The sequence below is a fragment of the Astatotilapia calliptera genome, chromosome 14, assembly GCF_900246225.1.
Source record: "Astatotilapia calliptera chromosome 14, fAstCal1.2, whole genome shotgun sequence".
Lineage (NCBI taxonomy): Eukaryota > Metazoa > Chordata > Actinopteri > Cichliformes > Cichlidae > Astatotilapia > Astatotilapia calliptera.
In genome coordinates, this window is record NC_039315.1 from 36,865,698 (window position 1) to 36,882,198 (window position 16,501).

Here is a 16,501-nt window from a genome sequence, read left to right on the forward strand (position 1 = left end):
AAGAGCAATTTCAGCAAATCTCTGACTATGAACTTTTTATTGATGTTCAACAGCAGGCAGAACAGACATTAACACGGAGAGCTGGCATCTTGCTGGCTTACCTCTAAAGCAGGAGTTAACAGTGATTTTGTTTTTATTCTTAAAAGAATCACAGCATCACAGACAGGTTTGTATTTTCAATATCTACCAGAGTGAATACTGAAGAATTAAACTCAAAGTGTAGCTAAACGTGCAACAGAAAGGAGATGCAACAATAACAGAAGAAAAACAAATATCAGTGAAATATCATGGAGCGTGAAACATCTGCATTGCTGTGATTAGTCCGTGTGGCTTTCCCGGGATCGCCTCAGCGCCGGCACAGCGCCATCTACCCGCTGAGCTTCATCGCAGGAACCTCTGCAAACAACAGATGACAAAGCTGTCAGCAGTGGGACAGTTTTAACTGTTCACATGAGCATGTGTGGATGTCCACAAAGGCAGTGGGGTGGACTAAAACAAAGGAGGCTATTTAGCCATGGGGAGTGAAGCATGCTGGGTAATTAAAGGGAGGGTAGACGAGCAGGCATTACCGGTATGTGGTTAGATCTCCTGCACAACACCACACATTGTGTCCAAGAGACAAAGCTATTGTTGTGTCCAGTGTACAAGCCTGTGGACGGTGGGTGTATGGGGGGCACGAGTACCGAGATTCATTCGGGAAAACGCAATTATTTACAAAGTTGTAACCACACAAATAATGCCCTAGAAGGGGATGACATATGTCTGCAGTGCTGTGCAAAATATTACTGTGCAAAAGTAGAAGAACATGTGACACCGGCGCGCAGACGACCTGATTTTCAGTCCTGCTCTTGTGTAATTTGCATCACCTCAGCCTTTTCTCCTCATTTACCTTAAGAATGACTTTACAACCTCCGTCCACTGGAACCACTGGATTTATTCCAATTTATTAAGATCATGACTTTCAGACACACTTTATCTTTTCTTTTTTTGTTTACAGGACACGTTACTCACCAAGCTGAAATACACCAGTTGTTTTTTGGCTGGAAGCCCTTCTGGGGATTACCTTCCTGGTGCAAAAATACTATTTTATGCCTTTAAAACTGGGTTATCTTTGTAGACTCAACTAAAGTAACAGGAACAAATGTGGTCCTAAAGATATCATGTAATATTGGTTCTTTGATAAGCCATCAGTTATATGTAGACAATACTGTTTGATTCCTTGACTTCGGTGCCTTTTATACACTTAAATGACTCATAGGTCGCTGGTACGTGGCTTAAAACTATCAGGTACAAGGACTGGAACAAAAATGAGTGAAAAATGCTGAGAGACCTTCAGAAAGCCTGAATTTCTGCTCAAGACCACTTTAAAAATACTTTAGAGTACTTTAATCTATGGAAAAACAGAGTGAGTTAAATATTACCACTGAATTTATCACTTTGTGAATAACAGCAATCTAATTTTGAGAGAAATCTTTCAGGATGTCTAAAAGATGATGACAACATGTGGACATGAGAGCAGCATCACAGCAGAGACATCCAGATACTCTTCTAATACAAGATTGTTTGGTCACTTGGTTACATGTGCACAGTTTGCAATGACAGTAGATGACACTTGATCTCCCTACATCACTCATGATTAAATATAACACTAAATAGCAAAATGTTCCTGGTCTAGGCTTATATATGGGGACACACACTTCACTTCCACAAGCATCACATTTCTGTAGGGTGGCTGTAGCACAGGTGGTAGAGCAGGTCATCTACTGATCGGAAGGTTGGTGGTTTGAGTCCTGGCTTCCCCGAGTCTGCATGCCAAATATCCTTGGGCAAGATATTAACCCCAAATTAATCTCCGATGCATCCATTGGAGTATGGATGTGTGTGAATGCTACTTAGAAAGCACTTAGAACAATGTGCTTGTGTGAATGGGTGAATGCAAAAGTTGTGTAAAGCGCTTTGAGTGCTCAGAAGAGTAGAAAAGCTCTATATAAGAACCAGTCCACGTCTTCTTTCGTTTGTTTTCAATTCAGTGGAATTCAGTTTTACTTATACAGGACCAAATCACAACAACAGTCACCTCAAGACGCTTTACGTTGTAATGTAGACCCTACAATATTACAGAGAAACCCAACAAGACCAGGTTTCCTCCAGAAGGTTTGCCAATTACCTGTGAAGCCCACAAGAACTTTGCCTACTCGTGTCTTGCTTTGCTGTGTAATCAAATTGTCCTTAACGTTCCAGCGAATAGGTTTATGCTACAAACCTATCACCTGTGCGTCCAAACTGTAAATGAATCACGCATGAGCGAAGCCGCTGCTCCCGCACTGACTGTAACGCAGTCAGTTCTGCTTTTACTCTTATGTTGTTTTGCGGGTCACAAGGTTTAAAACTACTTATAAACACACACACACACACACACACACACACACACACACACACACACACACACACACACACACACACACACACACACACACACACACACACACACACACACACAGTAACTCCACCAGAGTGCCTATTGCCGGTCCACTTTTGCCGGTCCAAGCCCGGGTAAAGGAGCAGGGTTGGGATTGTGACATTAAAAAAAAAACAAAAAAAAACAACAACAATAATTGCTAAAAGAAATTTAATTTGTAGTTCTAAATAAATTCTAAATGCATTTAGGATGTTTTTAGCTCACTTTATGTCTCTTCCATGATGTTATTTTTCTCTCCAACAACGTAGGTTACAATTACATTAGACGTCATTTAGCGACTTCTAGCGACTTTTAAGACGGCCAATAGCGACTTTCCTTACTGAGGAGTTGGCAACACTGTGTGGCACATTAGTATATGTGAGGGGGCAAACTCCTCAAGATGGGCAGTGACCATGGTGGCCATTTAGAAGTCGGCCATCTTGGATACAACTTTTGTTTTTTTCAATAGGAAGAGGGCCATGTGACACATCACACTTATTGGTAATGTCACAAGAAAAACAATGGTGTGCTTGGTTTCAACGTAACTTTATTATTTCGTGAGTTATTTACAAGTTTCTCTTTGTTCACAGCCATTGACATGTCGAAGAGGTTAACACGTGAGGAGCGGATCGAAATTGTGTTGATATCTGGTGAACGCAGTAACCGGGTCATTGCAGCAGATTTCAATGCAGACCCCCTACGAGACCACCCATCTCCCATGCTACAGTCAGCAAACTGCTTGCTAAGTTTCGTGAAACTGGTTCAGTGTTGGATTTGCCAAAATGTGGACGCAAGAAAACTGTCACTAATGAAGAAACATCAGTGGCTGTCCTCGCTTCATTCAGCAAGAGCCCACAGCGTAGCACTCGCCGCATGTCACTGGAGAGTGGCATTAGTCGAACATCCCTTCGGCGGATATTAGCTACTCACAAATGGCACCCTTACAAACTCCAGCTACTGCAGCATCTTATCGAGGATGACCCAGATCGGCCACAGAATTTGCAGAATGGGCAAAACAAAAATTGGAACAGGACCCTCAGCTCACGCAGAAGATTTTGTTCAGTGATGAGGCAAACTTTTATGTGAATGGTGAAGTTAACAAACAAAACCACCTCTATTGGTCTGACACTAACCCACATCGGATGGGTCCCTCCAAGACTGTTGGAACAACAAAAGTGATGGTTTGGTGTGGTATATGGGGCACAATGATAGTGGGTCCATTCTTCATCAATGGAAACCTCAAGGCCACTGGATATTTGAAATTGCTACATGATGATGTCTTTCCCTCTTTATGCACTGAAGCTGGCACGTTCCCTGAGTTTTTCCAGCAAGATGGTGCACCACCGCATTATGGGTGCCAGGTCCGAGCATTCCTAGATGAACAGTTTCCTGGAAAGTGGATTGGTCGTCGTGGGCCAGTTGAATGGCCCCCAAATTCTCCCTATCTGACCCCCTTAGACTTTTATCTTTGGGGTCATCTGAAGGCAATTGTCTATGATGTGAAGATACGAGATGTGCAGCACCTGAAACTACGGATACTGGATGCCTGTGCTGGCATTTCTCCTGCGGTGTTGCTATCAGTGTGTGAAGAGTGGGAGAAGAGGGTTGCATTGACAATCCAACACAATGGGCAGCACATTGAACACATTTTATAAGTGGTCAGAAACTTGTAAATAACTCATGAAATAATAAAGTTACGTTGAAACCAAGCACACCATTGTTGTTCTTGTGACATTACCAATAAGTTTGATGTGTCACATGGCCCTCTTCCTATTGAAAAAACAGAAGTTGTATCCAAGATGGCCGACTTCTAAATGGCCACCATGGTCACCACCCATCTTGAGGAGTTTGCCCCCTCACATATACTAATGTGCCACAAACAGGACTTTAATATCACCAACCATGTTATTACGGTGTATCCATATAAATGGCCCACCCTGCACATGAAAAGAGAAACAAATTAAGTTTGAGTGAAAATGTACATTTTTTGCACTCTCTGGTTAACTGACTCAGTGACTCAAAAAACCTGATTCACTTTGGTGAGTGACTCATTAAAACTCGATTCAGTAAAAAGAATCGAATTTACCATCACTACAGCCTAGTGTGTCCTTAACATGGGTGAGCCAAGTGTAGGGATGCAAATAGATAAGAATGTAACAATTCAGATTACTGATATCACTTATCAATATGATTCCTTATCAACTCCCTTATCAGTTCTCACTGGCTCCATTTTGAGAGTCACTGCTACCACTAAGCAGCATATCAAAGAAATTATTTTCCATGCAAATTAACTGCATGCTGGCTAACTTAGTGTTAGCATGCTGTCTGTGCAGATGCTTGCAAAGAGCCGCAGTTGTGCTAGCAATATAATACAGTTGTTTCTGTCCTGGATGCAGTTTACACTTTACCATCACGCTCTCATCCATACTTGTTATTAATCTCTGTCTCTCCTCCACAGCATGTCTTTATCCTGTCATCATTCTCTCACCCCAACCAATCACAGCAGATGGCCCCGCCCCTCCCTGAGCCTGGTTCTGCCGGAGGTTTCTTCCTGTTAAAAGGGAGTCAAAGGAGCTTGCAAAGAAAAGCGTCTGGACTTCTTTAAGTTGCTTGAAGACGTTTCACCTCTCATCCGAGAAGCTTCTTCAGTTCTAAGGTCAAATGGTGGAGAGTCCCAGATATAAACCTAGTGGGAGTTTCCCCCCACAGAGGGACAAAAGGACCCCCTGATGATCCTCTAATCGCCTGAGCCAAGGTGTGAAACTGGGTGTGGGTCCCAATCAGCCAGAGTTTCGGGTGAGTTCATTGTGAAACCTGGCCCCACCTTATCATGCGAATTCCTGAGGTCAGATGGCCCAGGATGTGAGTGGGCGTTAAGGCGTCTGGGAAGGGATCTCAAAACTGGATTATAGATGGCAGAGAGTTGGTGTAAAAGTCAGCAAAGAGGCACAGAAAAGAAGACCAGACACCAGCGAGGGAGGATAAGAAGGACAGACGCAACAACATTGTCATCCCCTATGTAGCCGGTGTATCAGAGAAACTCAGGAGAGTTTTCTCCAAGCATGACATCCCAGTGCATTTCAGACCCAGCAACACGCTCAGACAGAAACTGGTTCACCCGAAAGACAAAACGCCAAAACACAGACTTAACAATGTGGTGTATGCTGTACAGTGCAGCGAGGAATGCCCAGACCTCTACATTGGAGAGACCAAACAGCCACTTCACAAGCGTATGGCACAACACAGAAGAGCCACCTCCACAGGACAAGACTCAGCAGTCCATCTGCATCTAAAGGTCAAAGGTCACTCTTTCGAGGATGCCAATGTTCACATTTTGGACAGAGAGGACAGATGGTTTGAAAGAGGAGTGAAAGAAGCATCTATGTCCACTGTGAGCGACCATCTTTGAACAGAGGCGGGGTTTACGACACCAACTCTCTGCCATCTATAATCCAGTTTTGAGATCCTTCCCAGACGCCTTAACACCCACTCACATCCTGGGCCATCTGACCTCAGGACTTCGCATGATAAGGTGGGGCCAGGTTTCACAATGAGCACACCCGAAACTCTGGCTGATTGGGACCCACACCCAGTTTCACACCTTGGCTCAGGCGATTAGAGGATCATCAGGGGGTCCTTTTGTCCCTCTGTGGGGGGTCACTCCCACTAGGTTTATATCTGGGACTCTCCACCATTTGACCTTAGAACTGAAGAAGCTTCTCTGATGAGAGATGAAACGTCTTCAAGCAACTTAAAGAAGTCCAGACGTTTTTCTTTGCAAGCTCCTTTGACTACGATGACCTGGATGACTGAGAACCTTCACAGACATACTGTTAAAAGGGAGTTTTTCCTTCCCATTGTCGTCAAAGTGCTGCTCATAGGGGGTCATATGATTGTTGGGTTTTTCTCTGTATGCATTATTGTAGGGTCTACCTCACAATATAAAGCACCTTGAGGCGACTGTTGTTGTGATTTGGAGCTGTATAAATAAAACTGATTGAACTGAATTGAATGTGCATCATGCACATAAGGATGAACTACTGGAACCAAGTCTTCCCATCTTCCCATCCCTAATCAACACATTTGTTTTTTTAATTGTTGTTGTTGCCGTTGGACCATTTAAATGTAACATTACCAGCGTATTTATAACGTGGTTAGAGGGGCCCCATCTAAGACATTTGGTTTGGCACAAACCGGTTGTGACAACACCTTGGCAAAACTCCAGCTAAACAGAACTCTGGCCAATACTAAACACTGTTTAAAGATATTAAAAATTAAATATGACACTTTAATTTTAAACTACTGATTTTAGCCATCACGTAACAAGCAAAGCAAGGATCTATGAATAGCCATCACAGGGACAGTTAGACAGCTAGCTGTAGCGTAGCTATGCAGCTTGTATCGGTTGCTTCACGTCAAATTTAACTTTACTGATACTCATGTTATTCTGCCATGTTAAAATATTCCCTGAAAAACCCGCCATTTGAATGGGAGTATTTGTTGCTTTAAATACCTGATATATTGTAAATTCCTGGTGGTGCAAAGGCACTGAATCACTTTAACCTGCATATGTGGCTGGAACGATAAACAGTGTTCACTGGCAATGATTAGAAAGTGATCCTTAGCCATGAAGTAAGTACCACGATAGAATGATGCCTGATTTTAATGCAGAGGCCCTGAAGGTTGTTGACGTGTCACCCTGATTTTGAGCATTGTCCCGTGTGCACAGAGATTTCTTGAGAATGTTTTGATATTATTATGACGGAGATCAAAAGTGAAAGTTGCCTCACTAATATGCTTTTTTTCAATGAACCTATTAGTTGCAAAATGTTTCTCTAGATGTTTTTTGCATCACTTTTACTTCTAGTTTTGAAACAAAATTTGATGCTGCGATCAAACTCAAAATGACCCTTTTTGCTACACTTTCTCGATTTAAACACTGGATGTGTTTTTTGTCCTATTGTAAATAAAATGTGGGTTCATGACATTTGCTAATCATTGCATTTGCTTTCTTACGCATGTAGATGGACATTTACAGCTTTTTGGAATTAGGCTTGTACATATTGTTGTAGAAGACGTGACATAGTAGTCCGAGAGACCTTTGAGTAGGTCTCATCGTTGTTTTGGTTGATGCTAGCTCACATAACATATAATACTAAACCATAAGGGTTGTTGCCATTGTACATTGCACTTTTTTTGATGATAATTTGGGCTGTTTTCTCTGGGCTTTGTGTGTGTGTTGTTTGTTTTTGTCTCTCTGTATGGACAGACTGCAAATCAGTTTCCCAATGGAGACAATAAAGTTACCATTGACCACACAGCGTGCAAGATAGCTAACAGCACACAAACATTAACATTGGAATACTGGCTAATAGGAACAGTTTTATGAGGCTAATAGGAGCAGTTTTATGAGGCTAATAGGAGCAGTTTTATGAGGCTAATAGGAGCAGTTTTATGAGGCTAGGCAGAGCTTCTTTACCTGCACCACAAACGATGCCACGCCCACAAACATAGCCAGCAGCATCATGCGACGCAGCCTGCCCAAATTGATCTGCTTGAGCAGAAAGAACCGAGCCCAGCCCAGTTTCTTGGCAGTGTGTGGGGGGTAACGCATGCTGTTGACTCCTTCCATCTTCAGCTGTTTGATTAGGCAGCTGCGCATGTGGCTCAGCTGGTCAAAGCCGTAGCGACCGTGGTAGCATCCCATACCACTGTGACCTTAGAACGGAAAAAGAACAAGTCAGCATCAAGATGAAAAACCAGTAAGTCTGATGGAGGGTTTGACAGGCATCCACTCACCAACTCCTCCAAAGGGCAGCGAGCTGACAGTGAAGTGAACCAGACAGTCATTAGCCAGCAGAGCTCCACTGGATGTCTCAGCTATTACTCTTTTGATCAGCTGTGGATCACACAGGAGGAGTGAAGGGAGGAGATTTAAAGAGATCTAAATAACAGGAAATGACGTCTGCAGGTGATGCGCTGTACCTTGTTCTCATTGGAGAAGACATAGATGACCAGCGGCTTCTCTCTCTCGTTAATAAACTGGATGGCCTCATCCACACCACTCACTGTGATGATGGGCAGCAGTGGCCCGAAGATCTCCTCCTTCATCACTTTGGATTCGCCTGTAACGTTCTTCAGCACAGTGGGAGCTGCACACAGACGACAGGGTCAGAGGGCAATGACCAATACACCGCACATACAGAGCTTTGGAACAGAGGCTTTAACCATCATGTGCATGACATTAGAGAAACACAAAATACAAAGATGGTTCCACTTTACAACCAGTTGGCTTAAAACAACATTTTGAGGGATACCAGCTGGCTCCATCATACCACTTACATACATACCTATATAGCACTGGGATTCATCAGAGTCTCCACCAACAACAACTGTGCTGCCCTCCATGAGAGCCATGATTCTCTTAAAATGCCGCTTGTTGATGATTCGTCCGTAGTCCTCAAAAGTCTTTGGATCATCTGTGTAAAACTCCTGCATTGTGTCAAAGGAAGATCATTTAAGAATAAAAGAAGCATTAAAGTGCAAAAGTCTTCAGCCACCACTCATTTCTTTATATAGTGCAAACCAACCTTGATGCAGTTCTTGATCTCCTCCTGTACTCTGCTCTGGATGGAGGGTTCACACAGGACGTAGTCCGGAGCGATACACGTCTGTCCACAGTTGACAAACTTTCCCCACGTGATGCGACTGTGGGAAAAAGGAAACACTTGATGTTTGGAAACTCAGCTGTGTTTTTTAAAGTTTCTCCTTTGTTCTACAGAGATGACCGACCGGCACGCAACAGTGATGTCACAGTTCTTGTCGATGTAGCAGGGGCTCTTCCCTCCCAGCTCCAGGGTGACTGGGGTGAGGTTGCGAGCCGCAGCTTCCATCACCAGTTTGCCTACTGTGCTGCTGCCCGTGTAGAAAATGTGGTCAAATCTCTGCCTGAGCAGCTCCTGGGTTTCTGGCACTCCACCGGTCACTACCGGGTACAGGTCCTGTGGAAAGGGCGTCAAGTCACTGGAACTCCTAGCATGCTTACACTACATGTACGAGAAAGGTAATCCAACAGCGAAGGAGCCTCACCTTGTCCAGATACCGAGGGAGGAGCTCCTCCATGACCTTAGCAGAGTGACAGCAGACCTCAGATGGTTTTATTACAGCTGCATTACCTGAGAGACCGAACAGACACAGTGGCATGGATGACGGCACGCTTTAAGAACCGACTGAGCAGAAGATGCAGTATTCATTCGCAGGACAACTGGTTTTATTTCTCACACTTTACTGGTTAAAGTTGGACAGTGAATCATTGATTCCAGTCTACAACAGCAGCAGAGTCCTTCCCCCATTTCTTTTTAATTAAGGCTTAGCATGAAGGTATTTAAATCTATTCTAAAAATGCTGAACTATCCCTTAAAAGGGGATCCATCATACTCATTTCTAGCTCATCTTCTAAAACAGGTTAAGCTCCTTTTCACCTTCTTTTAAGCCGAGGTGGATCGAGCTTCTGCGCTCCAAGCCAAGGCTTTGTGTCTGACAGGAGCACATAGGGCTACTGTACAGAGCCTGGAGTGGAAAAACAGAAACCGAGTGTGTGGAGACTGAGCATGTGGTTCACAAGGATTACCTGTGCACGAACTGATCTTGGGCCATGATTACTAGTAGTATACAACACTGTAACAGTATAAGTAAGAAAAGGACAATAGGTTCACTTTAAACAGTCCTTCCTTTGTGATTAATATCTCTAAGGCTGATTTGCCTACCCTGCTCTCTGTGATAATGTGCAAAGTGTCAGTGCACTAGAATTTGTGCAAAAGGAGGTTTTGATATGCCAACAAAGGTTGCACATGTGCTATAGACTATGCACCTAAAAGAATACTGGTAAATGAATACACATGGGTATATATGGTACCGGCAGCAATAGCTCCGACCAGCGGCTGCAGGGTGACAGCCCAGGGATAGTTCCAAGCACCAATGATGAGGACCACTCCAAGGGGCTCGGGATGCACGAAGACCTCATCCGATACAGTGAGGAGGCTCTTCTCCACTGGCCGAGGAGCTGCCCACTCGGCTAGCTTCTCGATAGCGAGCTTGATCTCACCCTCCACTCCCAGTGTCTCAAATAGCTCCGTCCCATGTTCACTCTGAAAGCAGGGGCAAAATCCAGTGTTGGACAGTTTGCAAACCAAACTGCTTCCTGGATGATCTGCAGCTGGTCTCCACAATATTCAATATGACACCAACACAAATAGTGACATCATTTCCATAGAAAGTAGAGCTTCAGGCACACAAAGTAAGAAATAGCAGTCAGATTATTGCCGTGAAGAAAATGAGAGCATGTCCCTTTGATTTCTTTTAATATGACACTTGCTTGAGAACTTATCTGGTGTCTAAACTGCTGTGAACATACAGACGTATACTAAGTATACAAGAACGGGTCCTGCCAGAACATTTGTTTTAGTATTAACACTTTCCAGCCACATGTTTCATTTTCTCCACAGGGAACTTACATGTCACACTGTCACAGCCACCCCTCTCTCTCTCTTCTTGTAAATATTTTATACTTTTTACTTCTATAATGTTTCTGTAACACAAATTAATGTGTCATGATCGTGGCCCTACTAAGGTTAGGTTACTTATTGTTGTTTCATGTTAATTTTTGTGTCATAATCAGAACCATGAGTAAGAAAGGTGCTCTCAACATGCTCCACAGCACTCCTAGTGGGCTACTAAAGTGGGCCTAGTTAATCAGCCAGCTGGCGTATCCTCGGCTCACCATTAGCCCCTGATTACTCTGAGCATCTGCCAGTCTGCTCAGGTCAGGTGCAAGGCTCTATGTGGATGTCCATGTGTCATTCTTTAAACTGCATGGACTCATCCTCAGAGACTTTATATTACAATGTAGCAACTGCGCCCCAGGCAACAGACCTGAAGCTAACGTCAAAGACGTCAGGACTGAATCTCTAGCTGTCCATGTACGCAGCAGTATCAATGATTTAGACCCACACATCTGGTAAAGGGCTGATTACTATAGGGGTGCTGCCCTCCTCCACATTGGACTCTTCTCCACACACTTCGTGGACTAAATAACACTCCCTTCCAGTACTTGCACTATTCTGTATTGCACTGTTTGACTCCGTCTGTGTATTGTCTTTATTTATTCTCATGCTTTTCTATTCCTATTCTATTTCTATTCAAGTACAATATTGCTGTACTTATTCTTAGTTTATCTTGTTTCTGTATAGTTGGATTTTTATCATTTTTATCTCTACAGTTTGCACCTTTGATCCAGGAGGACAATATTTCGTCCCACTGTACACTGGACTGTATATTGTTGGGTTCACTTGTCTGTACAAGCATCTGAGAGAGAAAGGGTGGGAGAGCAGGTGAGAGCTGTACCTGAGGTGTTTGGTGTTGTCCAAGACTGTGCTCACATGCTTTAAATATTTATAAGCCGTTAATAATAAGAATAACTGATGGTGTTCATTCACAGGTTTACAGACGACGCTAATGTACCATGTGCTGTTAACAGTGATACTGTCACCTTGCTGAGGTCCTTCTTGACAGCCTCTGCTATGTCCTTCCGTCTCTCTGTAACGAAGCGGAGCAGGTTCCTCAGCTGGTGGATCCTGCTTTCCAGAGGTTTGGTTTTTCCCGTCTGGAAGGACTTCCTGGCCCGCTGCACGGCCAGTTGTTGTCGGGACATCCTTCACAGAAAGCTACAGCACGTCAGTATTATACTCGACTCTCTCTGTCTGCTAACGAAAGGCTACGTTTTCCCCGAAGATAAGCACTGAAGATAACCTTATAGAGACCGTAGCCTAAACGCCCACGTTTCTGACATTTGTCACATGTGAAACGTCAACAACACCCTAAAGCAAAGCGTGAAGTGTACGGTACTGGGAATGAACATGATGCTATCATTACTGCTAATAACGATGAAAGGTTATATAACCTTGTTCGCTATGAGCAGCTTTCCCTGAGCGTTAGCTGTATAATCAGTGTTTGAGAGCCATTGTGATCCAAGAATGTATTCAGTACTGCATAAAACTCCACGGTGCACAAATTGTTGGTGGAGCTCCAGCTCGGATTAGCCTGGCTGCTAAAACAGTGTTTATGTGTAGCTAACATGTTAGCGGCTAAGCAGCGTTAATAACTTGTGAACATCTGAAGACCGGCTAAAGCAAGTAAGTTTTACCTTAAAAAGTCCCTATTCCACTCCAGCTGGTTCCAGTATTAACCTCCAACTGGACACAATCTGTTAAAACAAGCCCAGGAATGACGACGGCAGCAAATGGACGGTATGCATGACAATCAAGGAAAACACCAATCAGCACAAGAGACGTCTAACTAAGCACCGCCTACCACCACAACAACAGGCTGCTTTTAAAGGTAAGAAGATTCAAGATAAGATAAGATACCTTTATTAGTCCCACAAGGGGAAATTTCATGTTAAGGCTGCGGACCTGTTGCACGCAAATGCGGCGCTATCTTACCCGGGACATTTCACAGTAGTGATGGTAAAATCGATTCTTTTTACTGAATCGAGTTTTAATGAGTCACTCACCAAGATGAATCGAATTTTGTGAGTCATTTGAGTCACTGAGTCAGTTGACCAGAGAGTGCAAAAAATGTACATTTTCACTCAAACTTAATTTGTGTCTCTTTTCATGTAAATCCTACTCCTAAGATGATTGAAAAAGAAAAACAACTATTTTTATAGAGCAAAAAAGAGCAAAAGAAATTACGATTTCTAAAGGGAACGTTTATTTTATTTTTATTTTATTTTATTTTATTAGTATTTTCCTCAGATGTGTCAAATATATATTTTCTCATTTGACTGTCCACTGAGCTGTGAGCCAGGGGGCGGTAATGCGCCTTAACATTGGTTGCCAACCAAGAAGAAGAAGAAGAAGCTGTGAGCCAGGAGGGAGGGGGTGAGTGAGTCCTGAGTGATTCGTTCATGCTATGATTCAGCTCAGGAAAGGAAGGGGTGAGTAACTCAAATGTGTTGTTAGCAGAGCGATGCTACTGTGAGCTGAGAAACTATTGTCTTGATGTGAGCTTCTACTCGGGGGTTTTTCTTCCAGTTCAGAGCAGAAACGTTTCTGTTAAGAAACTGGCTGTTTTCCCCCACAATTTTAATTATAAGCTAGATATATTTCTATTAATGAAATTAGTTTGCTAACAGCAAAAGGGACGAGTCAGTGAATGAGTCAGTTGGGCTTGTGAATCATGATTCACAAGTCAGTAAAGTGGTTCTCGAGTACTGAACGGTTCGTTCATGATTCGCACATCACTATTTCACAGGCTTGTCGGTCAGATTTGGAAAGGTTGATCTACAGGTATTGAATTTCTTATCAGAAAGACTGGCAGACCCTGTCGACAGGGAGACATAAATAAATGTTCTATGAAAAGCGCCTATGACAAAAGTGTGAAATTTGTTTTGTAATGTTTTATTTTATTTTTCAAAGAACAAAACAACTAATTAAACCATTTAAGTGAAAGTTTTGCTTAAAAAATAGAACACAAAAGATCTTGAATAAGTAGATGGCAGTAGTGCGGAAAGAAACGAGAACATAAGGAGCACCAGCTGCTCCTGAAACATGTCTGAGGTCTACTTTGGAGGATCCCACACTTCTCATTCCTGTCATTTGACGCCACTGTAGCAGCACAATCTTCCAGTTTAATGAGACTGAGGTCCTAAATGCAGCCTTACAATGAACATTGCCTAACAACTATTCAGAGAACTGCTCGTGGATGTCACTGCTACAGAAGGACTGGGCCTTCTGAGGCCTTCCTGTCCCACTCCACAGAGAAGGGATTGTCTTAATATTTTCACAACTTGTTCATAAATATTAACTCTTTACACCAAAGCATATTCTGTCCATGTGTTCATTTGCTATTGTGAAGGTTACATTGTTTCACTTTTCCAAGTTTTTTTGCGCCTTTTGTCACACTTACCATTGTTTCTTTGTTCTAAGCCTCTATGGAAGTCAGGTGATTGGGAAGGGGGCCGCCCAGCTTTTCCTGACCTTTATGGTTGGTATGGTCATTTCATATCTAACCTGATCAGGTTAAACCAAGAGGCAGGGTGTTTTTTCCATAGGAATCTTTTATTCTGTTTGTTTTTCGGGTTGTGGAAAAATTTCACAGGAGTATTTGTCCCAGAGGGCGACATTTAGCTGTGCAAATGAGTGAGTCGTGGGATTAGTGAGTTTTTATAGGATTTTCAGGTACTCATGTGGATTTCTAAATTTGCTGGCTTAAACTATCGTTACTGCCTAGACCACATGTGTCGAACTCCAGGCCTCGGGGGCCGATGTCCTGCAGGTTTTAGATGTGTCCTTAATCCAACACAGCTGATTTAAATGGCTAAACGACCTCCTCAGCATGTCCTGAAGTTCTCCAGAGGCCTGGGAATGAACTAATCATTTGATTCAGGTGTGTTGACCCAGGGTGAGATCTAAAGCCTGCAGGACACCGGCCCTCGAGGCCTGGAGTTCGACACCCCCGGCCTAGACTTAATGTGAACTGACAGCCCTCTATGTTACACAGTCATAGGTTGGTTCAGAGGAGGATGAGCGGTGTTGTCTAGAGCAGGGGTGTCCAACTCCAGGCTTCAAGGGCTCGTGTCTTTGATTCAACACAGCTGATTTAAATGACCTCCTCAACATGTCTTGAAGTTCTCCAGAGGCCTGGTAATGAACTAATCATGTGATTCAGGTGTGTTGACCCAGGGTGAGATCTAAAACCTGCAGGACACCGGCCCTCGTGGCCTGGAGTTGCCCACCCCTGATACATACTGATGACAAATTGAACCAAAAATGTCATACTTAGATTCATGAGACCTACTGCCACTGATTCTCATTAACCAGTTCCCTTTCTTAAGAATGGCTCCTTCACAATCACCCTGTACCTCAGACCATTTCTGATTATGCTTCAGTGAACACTAGAGGGCTCAACTGAAGGGCTGGCTGCATCTCTGTGTCAGGTCTTTGCAGGATTTTTTCCACCCTATTTCTTAATGGCATGACTTTCAGGTATTGATTGCCTGCTCTGTTTATAGTGGATGTGTCGGTTCCTCTCTTGTCCTCCACTTGTCCAATTTTGTCAAATGTTTTAAGGACACTGCACACAGTGTCAAAATATGGCAGGATTTCATCTAATAGCTCATTGGTGCAGACTTGGCACCTATAACACACCCATTTCTGTAATATATCTATATAACCCTATATTATTGCTAATATATATTTTGTAATATATCTATATCATGGCTAAAGCATTTGATGGATGCAAACTGCATTTCGTTGCCTTGTACTTGTGACATGTGCAATGACAATAAAGTTGAATTCTATTCTGTTATCAGAGTTGTCTGTTATGTGTCGACTGCACCAGTTTCTCCCTTGAGTCAGGTGTCTTGGGTCATGGGTCAGGGCTTTAACATTCCTCTAAAAATGGTGAAAAACCAGCCAGTGTCCCAGGAAAAACTTCCAAAGGAAGTCAGAACACCTGGAGAACTATTGTTCAAAACCACTTTTTAAAAAATAGCAAGAAAGTCTTTGGAAATCAGAAGTTTTGAACAACTCCTGAAGATGATGTAGTGACAGAAGTTCAAGTTACAGGCAGGAAAAAGCTTTTAAAACTTGAATTTGGGTCCAAATTAGTTTTTGATTTGTAAAAATCAGATTTGAAGAGAGATTCTAAGGAGAAATTTATTTATGCATCATAGTAGCTTCACAAGTAAATTTCCAGTTCCAAGGACAGCAAATGTTAATTAATCATTTAAAACGATGTAAATTAAATGACTGAATTTAGGATCGAAAAGTCACATTTGTAAATTCAGTTGCACAGTAGTCCAAGTAATTTGTCATTTGTTAGTTCGAGCCGTTATATTTTTAAGGATTAATCTGAGAGATTGTTACGTTGCAGTCTTTGCGATTTAGGAAACTGATTTTTCTTGTTAAAAACAGAAATGACAGAAATAAAATTGTACATTTAAAATCAGAACTAAGATTAAAGACAGCGCAGTGACACAGG

General features: G+C 42.8%; 1 protein-coding gene across 1 annotated transcript; it reads right to left on the minus strand.

Moving 5' to 3' along the window:
- Positions 1–18: 18 nt before the first annotated feature.
- On the minus strand, positions 19–14,506 carry LOC113036131 (fatty aldehyde dehydrogenase-like). The gene is made up of 12 exons (XM_026192230.1): positions 14,426–14,506; positions 12,660–12,719; positions 12,006–12,168; positions 10,374–10,605; positions 9,548–9,633; positions 9,251–9,459; positions 9,049–9,166; positions 8,809–8,950; positions 8,444–8,610; positions 8,258–8,357; positions 7,938–8,176; positions 19–396 (listed from the first exon to the last, which is right to left on the minus strand). The coding sequence occupies exons 3-12, from the start codon at positions 12,165–12,167 to the stop codon at positions 382–384; spliced, it is 1,470 nt and encodes a 489-aa protein (XP_026048015.1). The 5' UTR covers position 12,168; positions 12,660–12,719; positions 14,426–14,506; the 3' UTR covers positions 19–381.
- Positions 14,507–16,501: the final 1,995 nt, after the last annotated feature.